General features: G+C 41.1%; 1 protein-coding gene across 1 annotated transcript in view; it reads right to left on the reverse strand.

Moving 5' to 3' along the window:
- The window catches only part of LOC120030475 (basement membrane-specific heparan sulfate proteoglycan core protein-like), a 28,833-nt gene extending 9,518 nt beyond the window's left edge, over window positions 1-19,315 (reverse strand). Inside the window, exons 1-7 of the mRNA XM_038975888.1 lie at window positions 19,309-19,315; window positions 14,534-14,608; window positions 13,937-14,218; window positions 12,304-12,576; window positions 11,923-12,201; window positions 8,293-8,577; window positions 4,340-4,624 (exon numbers count right to left, since the gene is read on the reverse strand). Of these exons, the coding sequence (XP_038831816.1) occupies window positions 4,340-4,624; window positions 8,293-8,577; window positions 11,923-12,201; window positions 12,304-12,576; window positions 13,937-14,218; window positions 14,534-14,608; window positions 19,309-19,315 (1,486 nt within the window). The remainder of the gene's footprint in view (window positions 1-4,339; window positions 4,625-8,292; window positions 8,578-11,922; window positions 12,202-12,303; window positions 12,577-13,936; window positions 14,219-14,533; window positions 14,609-19,308) is intronic.
- Between the last annotated feature and the right edge of the window lie 2,304 nt (window positions 19,316-21,619).

Below are 21,619 nucleotides of genomic sequence, written 5' to 3' on the forward strand. Positions count from 1 at the left end.
TAGGGTGTAGTAGAGTAGAGCACAGTGTAATAGAGTAGGGTGTAGTAGAGTAGAGCACAGTGCAATAGAGTAGGGTGTAGTAGAGTAGAGCACAGTGTAATAGAGTAGGGTGTAGTAGAGTAGAGCACAGTACAATAGAGTAGGGTGTAGTAGAGTAGAGCACAGTGTAATAGAGTAGGGTGTAGTAGAGTAGAGCACAGTACAATAGAGTAGGGTGTAGTAGAGTAGAGCACAGTGCAATAGAGTAGGGTGTAGTAGAGTAGAGTACAGTACAGTCGAGCAGGGTACAGTAAAGTACAGTAGAATAGGGTACCATACAGTAGAGCACTGTACAATAGAGTAGGTTACAGTTCAGCAGAACACAGAACAGTCGTGGCCAAAAGTTTTGAGAATGACACAAATATTTATTTCCACAAAGTTTGCTACTTCAGTGTCTTTAGATATTTTTGTCAGATGTTACTATGGAATACTGAAGTATAATTACAAGCATTTCATAAGTGTCAAAGGCTTATATTGACAATTACATAAAGTTGATTTAAAGTGTCAATATTTGCAGTGTTGACCCTTCTTTTTCAAAACCTCTGCAATCCGCCCTGGCATGCTGTCAATTCACTTCTGGGCCACATCCTGACTGATGGCAGCCCATTCTTGCATAATCAATGCTTGGAGTTTGTCAGAATTTGTGGGTTTTTGTTTGTCCACCCGCCTCTTGAGGATTGACCACAAGTTCTCAATGGGATTAAGGTCTGGGGAGTTTCCTGGCCATGGACCCAAAATATCGATGTTTTGTTCCCCGAGCCACTTAGTTATCACTTTTGCCTTATGGCAAGGTGCTCCATCATGCTGGAAAAGGCATTGTTCGTCACCAAACTGTTCCTGGATGGTTTGGAGAAGTTGCTCTCGGAGGATGTTTTGGTACCATTCTTTATTCATGGCTGTGTTCTTAGGCAAAATTGTGAGTGAGCCCACTCCCTTGGCTGAGAAGCAACCCCACACATGATTGGTCTCAGGATGCTTTTTCTGTTGGCATGACACAGGACTGATGGTAGAGCTCACCTTGTCTTCTCCGGACAAGCTTTTTCCGGATGCCCCAAGCAATCGGAAAGGGGATTCATCAGAGAAAATGACTTTACCCCAGTCCTCAGCAGTCCAATCCCTGTACCTTTTGCAGAATATCAGTCTGTCCCTGATGTTTTTCCTGGAGAGAAGTGGCTACTTTGCTGCCCTTTTTGACACCAGGCTATCCTCCAAAAGTCTTTGCCTCACTGTGCGTGCAGATGCACACCTGCTTGCTGCCATTCCTGAGCAAGCTCTGTACTGGTGGTGCCCCGATCCCGCAGCTGAATCAACTTTAGGAGACGGTCCTGGCGCTTGCTGGACTTTCTTGTGCGCCCTGAAGCCTTCTTCACAACAATTGAACCGTTCTTGATGATCCAATAAATGGTTGATTTATCCTTGCCTGTGAAGCCCTTTTGTGCAAAGCAATGATGACGGCACGTGTTTCCTTGCAGGTAACCATGGCTGACAGAGGAAGAACAATGCTTCCAAGCACCACCCTCCTTTTGAAGCTTCCAGTCTGTTATTCAGTACAGTACAGTAGAGCAGGGTGCAGTACAGTAGAGTAGGGTACAGTACAGTAGAGTACAGTAGAGTAGGGTACAGTACAGTAGAGTAGGGTACAGTTCAGTGGAGCAAAGTGCAATAGAGCAGGGAACAGTTCAGTAGAACAAAGTAGAATACATTCAACTAGAGAACAGTATAGTTCAGTAGAGCACAGTACAATAGAGTAGGGTACAGTACAGTAGAGCACAGTACAATAGAGTAGTGTACAGTTCAGTAGAGCACAGTTAAGTAGAGTAGGGTACAGTAGCGAACAGTACAATACAGTAGGGTAGAGTTCAGTAGAGCATAGTACAGAAGGGTACAGTTCAGTACAGTACAAAAGAGCAGGGTACAGTTCAGTTGAGCACAGTTCAATAGAGTAGGGTACAGTAGAGTAGAACACAGTACAATATATTCAAGTAGAGTACAGAGGAGTAGGGTACAGTTCAGTAGAGCCCAGAACAACAGAGTATGGTAGAGTTCAGTAGAGCACACCACAATAGAGTAGGGTACAGTTCAGTAGGGGACAGTACAATAGAGTACAGTGAAATAGAATAGGGTAGGGTACAGTAGAGTAGAACACAATACAATATATTCAAGTAGAGTACAGAGGAGTAGGGTACAGTTCAGTAGAGTACAGTACAGTAGAGTAGGGTACAGTTCAGTAGAGTACAGTACAGTAGAGTAGGGTACAGTTCAGTAGAGTACAGTACAGTAGAGTAGGGTACAGTTCAGTTGAGCACAGTACAATAGAGTAGGGTACAGTTCAGTAGAGTACAGTACCATAGAGTAGGGTACAGTTCAGTTGAGCACAGTACAGTAGAGTAGGGTACAGTTCAGTAGAGTACAGTACCATAGAGTAGGGTACAGTTCAGTTGAGCACAGTACAATAGAGTAGGGTACAGTTCAGTCGAGTACAGTACAGTAGCGCAGGGTACAGGTCAGTAGGGTACAGTACAATAGAGTAGGGTACAGGTCAGTAGGGTACAGTTCAGTAGAACACAGTACAATAGAGTAGGGTACAGTTCAGTAGAACACAGTACAATAGAGCACAGTACAGTACAGTAGAGTACAGTACAAAAGTATACAGTTCATTTGAGCACAGTACAATGGAGTAGGGTACAGTTCAGTAGAACACAGCACAACAATGTAGGGTACAGTTCAGCAGAACACAGTACAGTAGAGTAGGGTACAGTACAGTATAGTATAGTACAATAGAGTAGGGTACAGTACAGTAGAGTATAGTACAGTAGAGTAGGGTACAATTCAGCAGAACACAGTACAGTAGAGTAGGGTACAGTACAGTATAGTACAATAGAGTAGGGTACAGTTCAGCAGAACACAGTACAGTAGAGTATGTTAGAGTACAGTAGAGTATAGTACAATAGAGTAGGGTACAGTTCAGTGGAGCACAGTACAATAGAGTAGGGTACAGTTCAGTAGAACACAGTACAATAGATTAGGGTCCAGTTCAATAGAACACAGTACAATACGTTCAACAAGAGTACAATAGAGTAGTGTACAGTTCAGTAGAACACAGTACAGTAGATTAGGGTACAGTTCAGTAGAACACAGTACAATAGAGCAGGGAACAGTTCAGTAGAACACAGTAGAATACATTCAACTAGAGAACAGTATAGTTCAGTAGAGCACAGAACCATAGAGTAGGGTACAGTTCAGTTGAGCACAGTACAATAGAGTAGGGTACAGTTCAGTCGAGTACAGTACAGTAGCGCAGGGTACAGTTCAGTAGAACACAGTACAATAGAGTAGGGTACAGTTCAGTAGAACACAGTACAATAGAGCACAGTACAGTAGAGTACAGTACAAAAGTATACAGTTCATTTGAGCACAGTACAATGGAGTAGGGTACAGTTCAGTAGAGAAGGGTACAGTAGAGTAGTGTACAGTACAATAGAGTAGGGTACAGTTCAGTAGAACACAGTACAATAGAGTAGGGTACAGTTCAGTAGAACACAGTACAATAGAGAACAGTACAGTACAGTAGAGTACAGTACAAAAGTATACAGTTCATTTGAGCACAGTACAATGGAGTAGGGTACAGTTCAGTAGAGTAGGGTACAGTAGAGTAGTGTACAGTACAATAGAGTAGGGTACAGTTCAGTTGAGCACAGTACAATAGAGTAGGGTACAGTACAGTACAATAGTGTAGGGTACAGTACAGTAGAGTACAGTTCAGTAGAGCACAGTACAGTAGAGTAGTGTGCAGTACAGTACAACAGAGCAGGGTACAGTACAGTAGAGTACAGTAGAGTAGGGTAGAGTACAGTACAGTACAGTAGAGTAGGGTAGAGTACAGTTCAGTAGAGCACTGTAGATTAGGGTACAGTACAGTAGAGTCCAGTTCAGTTGAGCACAGTGCAAAATAGTAGGGTACAGTACAGTTGAGTACAGTAGAGAAGGGTACAGTACAGTAGTAGTAACAGACACCATAATGGCACAGATACAAAGATGAAACCTCTATATAAATGTTTTCCTTTATGTTCAAACATCAAGTTTAGGAGTCAGTGTACAGGACAGACTCCTCTCCATAGAAAGTATGTGTATAAACAATTACTCTGTACTAAACTAATTTAACAATATGTTTGTTATTGCTTTGGAGTTTGGAGACTTCACAGAACAACACTGTCCCAACACTGTCCCAACACTTTAACTAAGAATTCTGACACAATATAAATAGTGGCCATCTTTATGACAAAAACACAAAGTAACTCACCTTTTACAGTGAGAGTAATAGCAGTACTAGGTTGTGAAGATGTGGGTCTAGACACTCTGTTCCCTTCACACCAGTACTGACCCTGGTCAGACTCAGCAGCTCTACTGATGGTGAAGGTGTCTCCTGTTATAGCGTTTCTGACAGACTGGGACACTACATTATAATTCCAGTCTTTGTACCGCTGATAGTTCCAGATACTGTCATACCTCACTGAACACATCAGAGTGACTTTCTCTCCAGTGTATGCAGGGTTTGGCTTCACAGTCAGAGTAGTTTTGGGAAGGGCTGTGAAAATAAACACAAAACATCTGGATACCTGCCTGGTAATTCAGCTGATGCTGAAACATTGTGATAAAAGTATATTTTACATATGTTGACTCCATTCAGTTATAATTTACATACATTTATATAAAGACAAATGCAGTCAGAGCAACAATCTTTCCAAAGTATGATCTAACTTCAGTAAGTAGTACTGTAACTATTATTTTAGACATATAAACTATATATGCAAAAGTATGTGGACACCCTTTCAAATTAGTGGATTCGGCTTTTTCAGCCACACCCGTTGCTGACATGTGTATAAAATCAAGCACACAGCCATGCAATCTCCATTGACAAACATTGGCAGTAGAATGGCCTTACTGAAGAGCTCAGTGACTTTCAACGTGACATCGTCATAGGATGCCACCTGTCTAACAAGTCAGTTTGTCAATGTTGATTGTATGAATCTGGAACATGTTGTTTGATTTAATTACTTATGCATCAGATTAATTATGTTGTTAGATGTTTATCACTTTTCCTATCATTATTTTGGCAAAATAGCAGGTGTTTCGGTGTAAGGTTTCAAAAATAGAGGTAAAAAGAGAACCCTAGAAGGATAAAACTAATTTTACTATAAACATTGCCATTGACGGCTTCCACCATTTAAAAGTAATCAACTAGGTGGGGATTCCTATGGTTTGGGAGTGATCAGCCAATGATCAGAGAATATTGTCTTCCTCCAATTGGGTTGCCCCATAGAGAAAGATAGAGGACTCTAGTGCCCAAAAGCATGTTTTAGCATGGGCAGCACTATTGAGGACTTTCACAATTTTTAAGTATTCAACTGGGTTGGACTTCCTATGGGTTAAGAAAGGATCACATAATTCCATTCAGGTCATCAAGGGGATCGCCAATTAATTATAATTGTGAGTAAACATTCCATAACTGCAAGTGGCAGTAAATCGCCAACCTTGACTATCTACCATTTCAAACAACACACGAGGTGGCAGTGTGAACCCTTTCTGTTGGTTTACCAACTCATAGAAATAGTAGAAGAAGACAATTGACAATTTCTAAATGGAGATGGCCTCAATGAAGCTGCCCATGCTCTCACATATGCCATGATGGGACATACAGGTAGACAATGATGCAATGTCTATCTAAGTCCATGTGTTGCCTATGGTTTGTAAATTAAGTTTTAGACCAGAACATTGGTCCCACTATCCAGAACCAGTGAATTGAGACCATAACAAGATAAAGACCAAATGTATGTGTTCTTGAGTGGTCTCATGACCAAGACCACTAGATCCTGAGTGGTCTCAAGACCAAGACCACTAGATCCTGAGTGGTCTCAAGACCAAGACCACTAGATCCTGAGTGGTCTCAAGACCAAGACTACTAGATCCCGAGTGGTCTCAAGACCAAGACCACTAGATCCTGTGTGGTCTCAAGACCAAGACCACTAGATCCCGAGTGATCTCAAGACCAAGACCACTAGATCCTGAGTGATCTCAAGACCAAGACCACTAGATCCTCAGTGATCTAAAGACCAAGACCACTAGATCCTGAGTGATCTCAAGACCAAGACCACTAGATCCCGAGTGATCTCAAGACCACTAGATCCCGAGTGATCTCAAGACCAAGACCACTAGATCCTGAGTGGTCTCAAAACAAAGACCACTAGATCCTGAGCCCATGGGCCCTTTCTTAAATTATAAGAAACTCAAGTAGAGTAAACTTGAGTACAGTACAGTAGAACACAGTACAGTACAGGGTACGGTTCAGTTGAGCACAGTACAGTAGAGTAGGGTACAGTACAGTAGAGTATAGTACAATAGAGTAGGGTACAGTACAGTAGAGTACAGTACAATAGAGTAGGGTACAGTACAGTAGAGTACAGTACAATAGAGTAGGGTACAGTTCAGTAGAGTACAGTAGAGTAGGGTACAGTACAGTAGAGTATAGTACAGTAGAGTAGGGTACAATTCAGCAGAACACAGTACAGTCGAGTAGGGTACAGTACAGTAGAGTATAGTACAATAGAGTAGGGTACAGTTCAGTAGAACACAGCACAACAAAGTAGGGTACAGTTCAGTTGAGCACAGTACTGTAGAGTAGGGTACAGTACAGTAGAGCATAGTACAATAGAGTAGGGTACAGTTCAGTAGAACACAGCACAACAAAGTAGGGTACAGTTCAGCAGAACACAGTACAGTAGAGTAGGGTACAGTACAGTATAGTATAGTACAATAGAGTAAGGTACAGTACAGTAGAGTATAGTACAGTAGAGTAGGGTACAATTCAGCAGAACACAGTACAGTAGGGTACAGTACAGTAGACTATAGTACAATAGAGTAGGGTACAGTTCAGCAGAACACAGTACAGTAGAGTATGTTAGAGTACAGTAGAGTATAGTACAATAGACTAGGGTACAGTTCAGTGGAGCACAGTACAATAGAGTAGGGTACAGTTCAGTAGAACACAGTACAATAGAGTAGGGTCCAGTTCAATAGAACACAGTACAGTAGATTAGGGTACAGTTCAGTAGAACGCAGTACAATAGAGTAGGGTACAGTTCAGTAGAGTACAGTACAGTAGCGCAGGGTACAGTTCAGTAGAACACAGTACAATAGAGTAGGGTACAGGTGAGTAGGGTACAGTACAATAGAGTAGGGTACAGGTCAGTAGGGTACGGTACAATAGAGTAGGGTACAGTACAGTACAATAGAGTAGGGAACAGTTCAGTAGAACACAGTACAATAGAGTAGGGTCCAGTTCAGTAGAGCACAGTACAATAGAGTAGTGTACAGGTCAGTAGGGTACGGTACAATAGAGTAGGGTACAGTACAGTACAGTAGAGTACAGTACAAAAGTATACAGCTCAGTTGAGCACAATACAATAGAGTAGGGTACAGTTCAGTAGAGTAGGGTACAGTTCAGTTGAGCACAGTACAATAGAGTAGGGTACAGTACAGTACAGTACAATAGAGTAGGGTACAGTACAGTAGAGTACAGTTCAGTTGAGCACAGTGCAATAGAGTATGGAATAGTTCAGTAGAGCACAGTACAGTAGAGTAGTGTGCAGTACAGTACAATAGAGCATGGTACAGTACAGTAGAGTAGAGTAGGGTAGAGTGCAGCACAGTACAGTACAGTACAGTACAGTAGAGTAGGGTAGAGTACAGTACAGTACAGTACAGTACAGTAGAGTAGGGTAGAGTACAGTACAGTACAGTACAGTACAGTACAGTACAGTAGAGTAGGGTAGAGTACAGTACAGTAGAGCACTGTAGAGTAGGGTACAGTACAGTAGAGTACAGTTCAGTTGAGCACAGTGCAAAAGAGTAGGGTACAGTACAGTTGAGTACAGTAGAGAAGGGTACAGTACAGTAGTAGTAACAGACACCATAATGGCACAGATACAAAGATGAAACCTCTATATAAATGTTTTCCTTTATGTTCAAACATCAAGTTTAGGAGTCAGTGTACAGGACAGACTCCTCTCCATAGAAAGTATGTGTATAAACAATTACTCTGTACTAAACTAATTTAACAATATGTTTGTTATTTCTTTGGAGTTTGGAGACTTCACAGAACAACACTGTCCCAACACTGTCCCAACACTTTAACTAAGAATTCTGACACAATATAAATAGTGGCCATCTTTATGACAAAAACACAAAGTAACTCACCTTTTACAGTGAGAGTAATAGCAGTACTAGGTTGTGAAGATGTGGGTCTAGACACTCTGTTCCCTTCACACCAGTACGGACCCTGGTCAGACACAGCAGCTCTACTGATGGTGAAGGTGTCTCCTGTTATAGTGTGTCTGACAGACTGGGACACTACATTATAATTCCAGTCTTTGTACCACTGATAGTTCCAGATACTGTCATACCTCACTGAACACATCAGAGTGACTTTCTCTCCAGTGTATGCAGGGTTTGGCTTCACAGTCAGAGTAGTTTTGGGAAGAGCTGTGAAAATAAACACAAAACATCTGGATACCTGCCTGGTAATTCAGCTGATGCTGTAACATTGTGATAAAAGTATATTTTACATATGTTGACTCCATTCAGTTATAATTTACATACATTTATATAAAGACAAATGCAGTCAGAGCAACAATCTTTCCAAAGTATGATCTGACTTCAGTAAGTAGTACGGTAACTATTATTTTAGACATATAAACTATTTTTGCAAAAGTATGTGGACACCCTTTCAAATTAGTGGATTCGGCTTTTTCAGCCACACCCGTTGCTGACATGTGTATAAAATCAAGCACACAGCCATGCAATCTCCATTGACAAACATTGGCAGTAGAATGGCCTTACTGAAGAACTCAGTGACTTTCAACGCGATACCGTCATAGGATGCCACCTGTCTAACAAGTCAGTTTGTCAATGTTGATTGTATGAATCTGGAACATGTTGTTTGATTTAATTACTTATGCATCAGATTAATTATGTTGTTAGATGTTTATCACTTTTCCTATCATTATTTTGGCAAAATAGCAGTTGATTTGGTGTAAGGTTTCAAAAATAGAGGTAAAAAGAGAACCCTAGAAGGATAAAACTAATTTTACTATAAACATTGCCATCGACGGCTTCCACCATTTAAAAGTAATCAACTAGGTGGGGATTCCTATGGTTTGGGAGTGATCAGCCAATGATCAGAGAATATTGTCTTCCTCCAATTGGGTTGCCTCATAGAGAAAGATAGAGGACTCCAGTTCCCAAAAGCATGTTTTAGCATGGGCAGCACTATTGAGGGCTTTCACAATTTTTAAGTATTCAACTGGGTTGGACTTCCTATGGGTTAAGAAAGGATCACATAATTCCATTCAGGTCGTCAAGGGGATAGCCAATTAATTATAATTGTGAGTAAACATTCCATAACTGCAGGTGGCAGTAAATCGCCAACCTTGACTATTTACCATTTCAAACAACACACTAGGTGGCAGTGTGAACCCTTTCTGTTGGTTTACCAACTCATAGAAATAGTAGAAGAAGACAATTGACAATTTCTAAATGGAGATGGCCTCAATGAAGCTGCCCATGCTCTCACAGATGCCATAATGGGACATATAGGTAGACAATGATGCAATGTCTATCTAAGTCCATGTGTTGCCTATGGTTTGTAAATTAAGTTTTAGACCAGAACATTGGTCCTACTATCCAGAACCAGTGAATTGAGACCATAACAAGATAAAGACCAAATGTATGTGTTCTTGAGTGGTTTCATGACCAAGCCAACTAGATCCTGAGTGGTCTCAAGACCAAGACCACTAGATCCTGAGTGGTCTCAAGACCAAGACCACTAGATCCTGAGTGGTCTCAAGACCAAGACAGCTAGATCCTGAGTGGTCTCAAGACCAAGACAGCTAGATCCTGAGTGGTCTCAAGACCAAGACCACTAGATCCTGAGTGATCTCAAGACCAAGACCACTAGATCCTCAGTGATCTCAAGACCAAGACCACTAGATCCTGAGTGATCTCAAGACCAAGACCACTAGATCCCGAGTTGTCTCAAGACCAAGACCACTAGATCCTGAGTGGTCTCAAGACCAAGACCACTAGATCCTGAGTGGTCTCAAGACCAAGACCACTAGATCCTGAGTGGTCTCAAGACCAAGACCACTAGATCCTGAGTGGTCTCAAGACCAAGACCACTAGATCCTGAGTGGTCTCAAGACCAAGACCACTAGATCCTGTGTGGTCTCAAGACCAAGACCACTAGATCCTGAGCCCATGGGCCCTTTCTTAAATTATAAGAAACTCAAGTAGAGTAAACTTGAGTACAGTACAGTAGAACACAGTACAGTACAGGGTATGGTTCAGTTGAGCACAGTACAGTAGAGTAGGGTACAGTACAGTAGAGTATAGTACAATAGAGTAGGGTACAGTTCAGCAGAACACAGTACAACAGAGTAGGGTACAGTACAGTAGAGCACAGTACAATAGAGTAGGGTACAGTTCAGCAGAAAACAGTACAACAGAGTAGGGTACAGTTCAGTAGAGCACAGTACAATAGAGTAGGGTACAGTACAGTACTGTACAGTAGAGTAGGGTACAGTACATTAGAGTACAGTTCAGTTGAGCACAGTGCAATAGAGTAGCGTACAGGTCAGTGGAGCACAGTTCAAGAAATTCAAGTAGAGTACAGCAGAGAAGGGAACAGTTCAGTAGAACACAGTACAATAGAGTATGGTCCAGTTCAATAGAACACAGTACAATACGTTCAACAAGAGTACAATAGAGTAGGGTACAGTTCAGTAGAACACAGTACAGTAGATTAGGGTACAGTTCAGTAGAGCACAGTACAATAGAGTAGGGTACAGTTCAGTAGAGTACAGTACAGTAGCGCAGGGTACAGTTCAGTAGAGCACAGTACAATAGAGTAGGGTACAGGTCAGTAGGGTACGGTACAATAGAGTAGGGTACAGTACAGTAGAGTACAATAGAGTAGGGTACAGTTCAGTAGAACACAGTACAATAGAGTAGGGTCCAGTTCAGTAGAGCACAGTACAATAGAGTAGCGTACAGGTCAGTAGGGTACGGTACAATAGAGTAGGGTACAGTACAGTACAGTACAAAAGTATACAGTTCAGTTGAGCACAATACAATAGAGTAGGGTACAGTACAGTAGAGTACAGTACAAACATATACAGTTCAGTTGAGCACAGTACAATAGAGTAGGGTACAGTACAGTACTGTACAATAGAGTAGGGTACAGTACAGTAGAGTACAGTTCAGTTGAGCACAGTGCAATAGAGTATGGAATAGTTCAGTAGAGCACAGTACAGTAGAGTAGTGTGCAGTACAGTACAATAGAGCAGGGTACAGTACAGTAGAGTACAGTAGAGTAGGGTACAGTACAGTAGAGTACAGTAGAGTAGGGTAGAGTACAGTACAGTACAGTACAGTAGAGTAGGGTACAGTAGAGTAGAGCACTGTAGAGTAGGGTACAGTACAGTAGAGTACAGTAGAGAAGGGTACAGTACAGTAGTAGTAACAGACACCATAATGGCACAGATACAAAGATGAAACCTCTATAGAAATGTTTTCCTTTATGTTCAAACATGAAGTTTAGGAGTCAGTGAACAGGACAGACTCCTCTCCATAGAAATATGTGTATAAACAATGACTCTGTACTAAACTAATTTAACAATATGTTTGTTATTGCTTAACAGAACAACAGAAAATGTTTCACTGTCCCAATCATTTTAGAGCTCACTGTAACTAAGAATTCTGACATGCAGACTATGATTGACTCAATATAAATAGTCAACAACATCAATAAAGCACAACAAAGTAACTCACATTTTACAGTGAGAGTGACAGGATCACTTGGTTGTGAAGATGTGGGTCTAGACACTCTGTTCCCTTCACACCAGTACTGACCCTGGTCAGACACATCAGCTCTACTGATGTGAGAGACTCCAATGTTACTGTAACCAGACTGGGATACTACATTATCAGTCCTGTCTTTGTACCACTGATAGTTCCAGATACTGTCAGACCCTACTGAACACATCAGAGTAACTGTCTCTCCAGGGAACACAGGGTTTGGCTCTACAGTCAGTGTAGCTTTGGGCAGAGCTGAGGAAACATGTCACAGTTTAGACATAATACCTAAACTGGATACATGAGTAGCTGTTTCAAATTACACTGTTATAGTGATACTGACTATAGTGAACTTACCAGTGACACTGATGGTGATGTCATCACTGGGTTGTGACCTCTGGGGCTGATCTGTCCTCAGCCCCTCACATCTGTACTGACCAGCCTGACCAGTCAGAGTGATGGGGATGGTGATATCTATGGCTTTACTGGTCTGACTGGGAAGGTATCGGTTGTTTTTGTACCAGTAGTACATCCAGTCTGTGTAGCCTGGTATGTCACACTGCAGACTGACTGTCTCTCCAGAGTAGAGGAGACCCTGAGGAGAGACACTCACTGAGGCCACAGGCAGAGCTGTGGAAAGACACATGAAGTTAGTTGAGTCATACATAGAATCTGCTCTATCATGATTAAATGTAGTTAGTTGAGTCATACATAGAATCTGCTCTATCATGATTACATGTAGTTAGTTGATTCATACATAGAATCTGCTCTATCATGATTAAATGTAGTTAGTTGAGTCATACATAGAATCTGCTCTATCATGATTAAATGTAGTTAGTTGATTCATACATAAAATCTGCTCCATCATGATTAAATGTAGTTAGTTGATTCATACATAGAATCTGCTGTATCATGATTAAATGTAGTTAGTTGATTCATACATAGAATCTGCTGTATCATGATTAAATGTAGTTAGTTGATTCATACATAGAATCTGCTCTATCATGATTAAATGTAGTTAGTTGATTCATACATAGAATCTGCTCCATCATGATTAAATGTAGTTAGTTGATTCATACATAGAATCTGCTCTATCATGATTAAATGTAGTTAGTTGATTCATACATAGAATCTGCTCTATCATGATTAAATGTAGTTAGTTGAGTCATACATAGAATCTGCTCTATCATGATTAAATTTAGTTAGTTGATTCATAAATAGAATCTGCTCTATCATGATTAAATGTAGTTAGTTGATTCATACATAGAATCTGCTCTATCATGATTAAATGTAGTTAGTTGTTTCATACTTAAAATATGCTCTATCATGATTAAATGTAGTTAGTTGATTCATACATAGAATCTGCTCTATCATGATTAAATGTAGTTAGTTGATTCATACATAGAATCTGCTCTATCATGATTAAATGTAGTTAGTTGATTCATACATAGAATCTGCTCTATCATGATTAAATGTAGTTAGTTGAGTCATACATAGAATCTGCTCTATCATGATTAAATGTAGTTAGTTGATTCATACATAGAATCTGCTCTATCATGATTAAATGTAGTTAGTTGTTTCATACATAGAATCTGCTCTATCATGATTAAATGTAGATAGTTGATTCATACATAGAATCTGCTCTATCATGATTAAATGTAGTTAGTTGTTTCAGACATAGAATCTGCTCTATCATGATTAAATGTAGTTAGTTGATTCATACATAGAATCTGCTCTATCATGATTAAATGTAGTTAGTTGATTCATACATAGAATCTGCTCTAACATGATTAAATGTAGTTAGTTGAGTCATACATAGAATCTGCTCTATCATGATTAAATGTAGTTAGAGCACCAATCTTTCCAAAATATGATCACCATACTTCTTTAATTAAATAAGTCTTTGTTTTTCTATCATAACTATGAATACTGACACACAGACCATGATTGACTTAATATAAATAGTGTGTATCTGTATGACACTACTCACCATTGACAGTGATAGTGACAGGGTCACTGATGGATGAAGAAGTGGGTCTGGACTCTCTCTCTCCCTGACACCAGTAGGGACCCTCATTCACTGTTGCTCCATTGATGGTGAGAGTGTCTCCTGTTATAGTGTGTCTGGCAGACTGGGGTAGTACATAATCATTACTGTCTTTGTACCACTGATAGTTCCAGATACTGTCAGACCCTACTGAACACGTCAGAGTAACTGTCTCTCCAGGGAACACAGGGTTTGGCTTCACAGTCAGTGTAGCTTTGGGCAGAGCTGCAGAAACACACAACATACATTTTTAAAACAACTAAACAGCATCCTTAAAATGGGGCCCATATTCAAGTGGTTATAAGAATGGAGGCACAGATGTGAATGAGAGATTAGAAGATGTACGTGTCACTGTCAGTCTGACTGCATCACTCCGTTTAGAATCCTGCTGCTGATGTGAACCCAGACATCTGTAGTCACCACTGTGGGAAAACTCAGCTACACTGACAATACATTCATGTTCTTTCTGTGGACATTGATCTGGACTGGGTGTTAACTATCTGTACTCCCAGTCAGTGACTCTTCCCCCCTGTATGTCACATCTGAGAGTGACAGACTCTCCACTGAATATCTGGGAGCTGTTGGGGTGTATGGTCAGAACAGCCTTTGCCGCTCCTGCACAAAATCAAACCAGGATGATACAATTGCCTTACACATGTTATTTTGAGACACTAAAAACACAAAATATGTCCAGACAAAAGCAGCTTTAAAAATCCCAAATAAAGAAATAGGAAGAAGCATTTAGAGATGGAGGCTTGATGAAGAGAACAAATATCTACCATCAGCATCTTCAGAGTGTCCAGAGTTGATGTGTGTATTCAGCACTACAACAAAGAAAGTCACATTGCACCAATATTAGCTTTAAATAAATAACAACATGCCATATTCAGGTACTGATTACCAAATACTTTATACTTACTGTACTTTATTTTAAAGGTGCAATCTGCAATTTCCACATAGATTTTAGCACTTTTAAATGAATAATAGCCATTCATTCTGAAAGAGTATCACTTTTAATTGCTTCATTAGGAAAAAACACATGATTCCACATCAAATCAAATGTTTTGGAACACTACACATATCAAATCAAATTATATCTGTCACATGCACCAAATACAACAGGTGTTTCACCTTACAGTGAAATGCTTACTTACAAGCCCTTAACCAACAATGCAGTTGTCCCACCCTGACCATAGAGAGCCCTTGGTTCTCTATGGTGTAGTAGGTCAGGGTGTGACTAGGGGGTGTTCTAGTTTATATTTTCTATGTTGGAGTTTTGTATGGCTCCCAATTAGTATTTAGGTAGCTGTTTTTCCCACCTGTGTTTGTGGGATACTGTTTGTTTGTGTATGTGCTTGTTGCACTACGGTTCGTTTGCTTGGTCATTGTTTTTGTTTTACAAGTTTCACTTAAATAAAGATGTGGATCTCAAGACACGCTGCACCTTGGTCCGTCCATCAAAACGAACGTGACAGCAGTTCAAGAAAGAGTTAAGAAAATATTTACTCAATTAACTAAAGTAATAAATAGTCAAATAAAAAGTAACACAATAAAAATAACGATAATGAGGCTATATACAGGGGCTATGGGTACCAAGTCAATATGCGGGGGAATGGTAGTAGAGTTATTTTGTACATGTAGGTAGGGGTAAAGTGACTATGCATAGATAACAAACATTGAGTAGCAGCAGTGTAAAAACAATGGTAGGGAAGGCATGTCAATGTAAATTGTCTGGATTCCAATTTCATTAATTGTTCAGCAGTCTTATGGCTTGGGGGTAGAAGCTGTTAAGCAGCCTTTTGGACCTAGACCTGGCGCTCCGGTACGGCTTGCCTTGCGGTAGCAGAGAGAATAGTCTATGACTTGGGTGACTGGAGTCTTTGACAATTTTTTGGGCCTTCCTCTGACACCGCATAGTATATAAACTCAGCAAAAAAAGAAACATCCCTTTTTCAGGACACTGTCTTTCAAATTACAGATCTTCATTGTAAAGGGTTTAAACACTGTTTCCCATGCTTGTTTAAGGAACCATAAACAATTAATGAACATGCACCTGTGGAACGGTCGTTAAGACACTAACAGCTTACAGACGGTAGGCAATTATGGTCACAGTAATGAAAACTTAGGACACAAAAGAGGCCTGTCTACTGACTCTGAAAAACACCAAAAGAACGATGCCCAAGGTTAATGCTCATCTGCGGGAACGTGCCTTAGGCATGATGCAAGGAGGCATGAGGACTGCAGATGTGGTGCAGTCATGAGTGAACAGGGAGTACAGGAGGAGACTGAGCACGCACCCCTGAGGGGCGCCTGTGTCGAGGATCAGCGTGGCAGATGTGTTGTTACCTACGCTTACCACCTGAGGGCAGCCCGTCAGGAAGTCCAGGATTCAGTTGTAGAGGGAGGTGTTTAGTCCCAGGGTCCTTAGCTTAGTGATGGTCTTTGAGGGCACTGTGGTGTTGAACACTGAGCTGTAGTCAATGAATAGCATTCTCACATAGGTGTTCCTTTTGTCCAGGTGGGAAAGGGCAGCATGGAGTGCAATAGAGATTGCATCATCTGTGGATCTATTAGGGCGGTATGCAAATTGGAGTGGTTTCTGGGATAATGGCGTTGATGTGAGCCATGACCAGCCTTTCAAATCACTTCATGGCTACAGACTACTGAGTGCTACTGATCGGTAGTCATTTAGGCAGGTTACCTTAGTGTTCTTGGGTGCAGGGACTATGGTGGTCTGCTTAAAACATGTTGGTTTTTCAGACTCGGACAGGGAGAGTTTGAAAATGTCATGAAGACACTTGCCAGTTGTTCAGCGTATGCTCGCAGTACACGTCCTGGTAATCCGTCTGGCCCTGTGGCCTTGTGAATGTTGACCTGTTTTAAAGTCTTACTCACATCGGCTGCGGAGAGCGAGATCACACAGTGTTCCGGAACAGCTAGTGCTGTCATGCATGTGTCAGTGTTGTTTGCCTCGAATCAAGTGTAGAAGTAGATTAGCTCGTCTGGTAGGCTCGTGTCACTGGGCAGCCGGTGTAGTACGATTCGATCTTAGTCCTGTATTGACGCCTGCCTGTTTGATGGTTCGTCGGAGGGCATAGCGGGATTTCTCATACGCTTCCGGGTTAGAGTCCTGCTCCTTGAAAGCGGCAGCTATAGCCTTTAACTCAGTGCGGATGTTGCCTGTAATCCATGGCTTCCGGTTGGGGATATGTACGTATGGTCACTGTGGGGATGACGTCATTGATGCACTTATTGATGAAGCCAATGACTGATGTGGTGTTCTCTGCAATGCCATCTGAGGAATCCCGGTACATTTTCCAGTCTGTGCTAGCAAAACAGTCCTGTAGCTTAGCATCTGCTTCATCTGACCACTTCTTTATTGATCGAGTCACTGGTATTTGCTTTTACGCAGGAGAAGGATCAGAAGGATAGAATTATGGTCAGATTTGCCAAATGGAGGGAGAGGGAGAGCTTTGTATGCATCTCTGTGTGTGGAGTAAAGGTGGTCTAGAGTTTTCTTTCCCTCTGGTTGCACATTTAACATGCTGATAGAAATTTGGTAAGATGCATTTAAGTGTCCCTGCATTAAAGTCCCCATCCACTAGGAGCTTCGCCTCTGGGTGAGCGTTTTCCTGTTTGCTTATGGCGGAATGCAGCTCATTGAGTACGGTCTTAGTGCCAGCATCAGTCTGTGGTGGTATGTAGACGTCTACGAAAAATACAGATGAAAACTCTCTAGGTAGATAGTGTGGTCTACAGTTAATCATGAGATACTCTACCCCGGGCGAGCAAAACCTTGAGACTTGCTTAGATATCGCAAACCAGATGTTATTTACAAAAATACATAGTTTGCCATCCCTTGTCTTACCAGACGCTTCTGTTCTATCCTGCCAATACAGCGTATAACCAGCCAGCTGTACTGTATGTTGATTATGTCGTCGTTCAGCCATGACTCCGTGAAGCATAAGATATTACAGTTTTGAATGTCCTGCTGGTAGTTTAATCTTCCGCTTAGATCATCGATTTATTTTCCAACGTTTGCACGTTTGCTAGCAGAATGGAAGGCAGTGGGGGTTTATTCGATAGCCTAAGAATTCTTAGAAGGTAGCCTGCCCTCCGGCCCCTTTTTCTCTGCCCTCTCTTCAAGCAAATGATGGGGATCTGGGCCTGTTCCTGGGAAAGCAGTATGTCATTCACATCGGGCTCGTCGGACTCAAAGGAAAAAAAGGAGTACGCCAGTTCGTGGTGAGTAATTGCAGTTTTGATGTCCAGAAGATATTTTCAGTCATAAGAAACCGTAGCAGCAACATTATCTACAAAATAAGTTTAAAAATAAGTTACAAACAACGCAAAGAAACAAACAAAAAACCCAATTGGTTAGGAAGACGTAAAATGTCAGCCTTCTTCTCCGGTGCCATCTTGTGTCATGGCTCACATCAACACCATCATCCGGGAAACGCTAGACCCACTCCAATTCGCCTGTTCCCGGGAACAGGCACAACACTGCCAGGTCTCTGACCTGGCACCACACTGCCAGGTCTCTGACCTCCTCCCTATACGCTTTGCCTATTTGATTGTTCGTCTGAGGGCATAGCGAGATTTCTTATAAGTGTCCGGATTAGTGTACCCCTCCATGAAAGCGGCAGCTCTAGCCTTTAGCTCAGTGCGGATGTTCGCTGTAATCCATGGCTTCAGGTTGGGATATGTACGTACGGTCACTGTGGGGACGACGTCGTCGATGCACTTATTGATGAAGATGGTGACTGAGGAGGTATACTCCTCAATGTCATTGGTCATCTGACCACTTCCGTATTGAGCGAGTCACTAGTACTTCCTGCTTTAGTTTCTGCTTGTAAGCAGGAGTCAGGAGGATAGAATTATGGTCAGATTTGCCAAATGGAGGGCGAGGGAGAGCTTTGTATGCGTCTCTGTGTGTGGAGTAAAGGTGGTCTAGAGTTTTTTCCCTCTGGTTGCACATGTGACATGCTGGTAAAAATTTGGTAAAACTGATTTAAGTTTGCCTGCATTAATGTCCCCGGCCACTAGGTGCACCGCTTCTGGATGCGCATTGTCTTGTTTGCTTATGGCCTTATACAGCTCGTTGAGTACGGTCTTAGTGCCAGCATCGGTTTGTGGTGGTAAATTGATGGCTACGAATGATATAGATGAGAACTCTCTTGGTAGATAGTGTGGTCTACAGATTATCATGAGGCACTCTACCCCAGGCGAGCAAAACCTCAAGACTTCTTTGATATTAGAAATCGTGCCCCAGCAGTTATTTACAAACGGACACACACCCCCGCCCCTCGTCTTACCAGACATAGCTTCTCTGATGATATTTCATGTGAAGTTTCAGATGTGGATATTTTTAACACTACATTTCACAGGTGATGCCCTAAAATTTGTTGTTAGGATGTCCCCGAAACGTCTCACAGTGTTTTTAACTTTCATATTTGACACACATTGACATGATTACATTGTGATTGTTTATTTATACTGTAATTATTATTCAAGATATCCTCTTGTCCAAGAAAGAGATAGTAACTTAACTAAATGACTACCAGCCCATTGCACTCACTTCCATCATTATGAAATACTTTGAGGGGCTTGTCAAAGACTACATCACATCCTCCCTCCCCGACACACTCGACCCTCTCCAATTCCCCTACTGCCCCGACAGATCCACGGACAACACAATCGCCATTTCACTGCACACAGCCCTCAGCCACCTGGACAAGAGGAATGCATATGTGAGGATGCTGTTCATCGACTACAGCTCGGTTGTCAATACCATAGTGCCCTCTAAGCTCACCAGAAAACTCACAGCCCTGGGACTGAACTCCTCCCTTTGCAACTGGGTCCTGGACTTCCTGACGGGCAGCCCTCAGGTGGTGAAGATAGGCAACATTACCTCATCAACACGGATTCTCAACACAAGGGTATATATATATATTGAAAGACAGGGTCCTGAAAAATATATATTTTTTTGCTGAGTTTACTATTTAGTCATTTAAGTATACTGCAAATGAACGATATCCTTTCAGTTGAGCATACTAGCGTAGCACTATTCCTGTCTACTGGAAGTTGATGCTGGAAGTCGGAGCATTCAGAGTGCACACTGGCAGAGGAATAGGGTTGATCCGAGCGTTCTGACCATCACAATGGCAGTCAAGCAAGCACACATCACAAGCTAACTGGCTAGCTACTTCCAGGCACAAATGAGAGAACACTTTACTCTGACAATTTTACTCACCACAGCAGAGCTGGTTAGGCTGTTTTCATGTTATCCAGAGAGTTGGTGACTGTAACTGTGTTGCTGGCAACAATTTAATGAAGCTTTTTTGCCGACGTTTACTGACACCGGTCACATTCAACGTGTGTTGAGCGTTCACAAATTCATCAATTGTTCTGCGCTCTGGCACACTCAGACCAGAGTGCTCTAAAATTAGAGTAGATAGCCTGAGCGAATGTATGTTCATTGAGAACGCACAAAGACTATAACACTTAGCTAAGAATGATATCAATAAATGTTGGGTAGTTAGGTAGATAGCATATAGGCAAGTTTGTTGTATTAGTAGCCAACTTACTAGGTAGCTAGCTAACATACTGTTACCTACTGTTGACTAACCCCATTCTGAACAAATTTGCGAGGCTACATTCAAATGAGACTGCAATGAAAACTAATGGGACTGTAGCGAATGTGTTGACTTCAAAATCTGGGGTGTGTTTCTATCCAAGCGTTGATTGACATGGTATTGGCCCGATAGTATTGGAGAAAAGTTGACGTTAAATTGTGACGTTTCATAACGTAATGTACAGCGCGCATAATACAACTCGTTAAAAACAAGTAAGGGACAGGGTAAGGGGGGGATACCTAGTCAATTTTCTTTTTCACTCTGTTTAAAAAAATTAAAAAATATTAATTAATTATTATTATTATATATATTTTTTTTTAATTATTATTATTTTTATTAACAACAAATCAATACATAAAGCAAATGAGGGAACACAAGCATACATAGATTACAAACAATGGACAATCGAGCTAGGGGGTATAATATCACATTACAATTACACAAGGACCTTAAGGGACATACATATACTTACAATTCTAACAGTTTTTTTGTTAGTAGAGTATTTAACTGTCTTAAAATACAGTTCAATTTATTTTTGTAGGGTACGAAAATGTGGTTTTCTGTTTGTAAATTTACATTTGTGTATATGAAATTTGGCCAAAAGAATAATGAAATTAATTACATAAAAATGTTTCAGCTTATTTATATTGTATGCAAAGAATCCAAACAGTACATCTCTCCACAATAGTATAAAATCTTCATAAATGTGTTCAATTATACTGATGTCTTGCCACAGTTTTCTTACAAAATTCTAGCCCCTTGGGTGCTGCCATAGAGTTACATTAGAAGTGCCCATCCAAGAAGCCTCAAGGTCATTGGACACAGATAAAATGACGTCAAATCATGTACAGTAGCTTTGATTGGACTTATCCTTTCAAAATCTTAGGTAGCAGTCATCATCATGAATCAAGTTTTATTTTTTTTATTTTTTATTTTTTTTACCTTTATTTAACCAGGTAGGCTAGTTGAGAACAAGTTCTCATTTGCAACT

The sequence above is a fragment of the Salvelinus namaycush genome, chromosome 36, assembly GCF_016432855.1.
Source record: "Salvelinus namaycush isolate Seneca chromosome 36, SaNama_1.0, whole genome shotgun sequence".
NCBI classification, from domain to species: domain Eukaryota; kingdom Metazoa; phylum Chordata; class Actinopteri; order Salmoniformes; family Salmonidae; genus Salvelinus; species Salvelinus namaycush.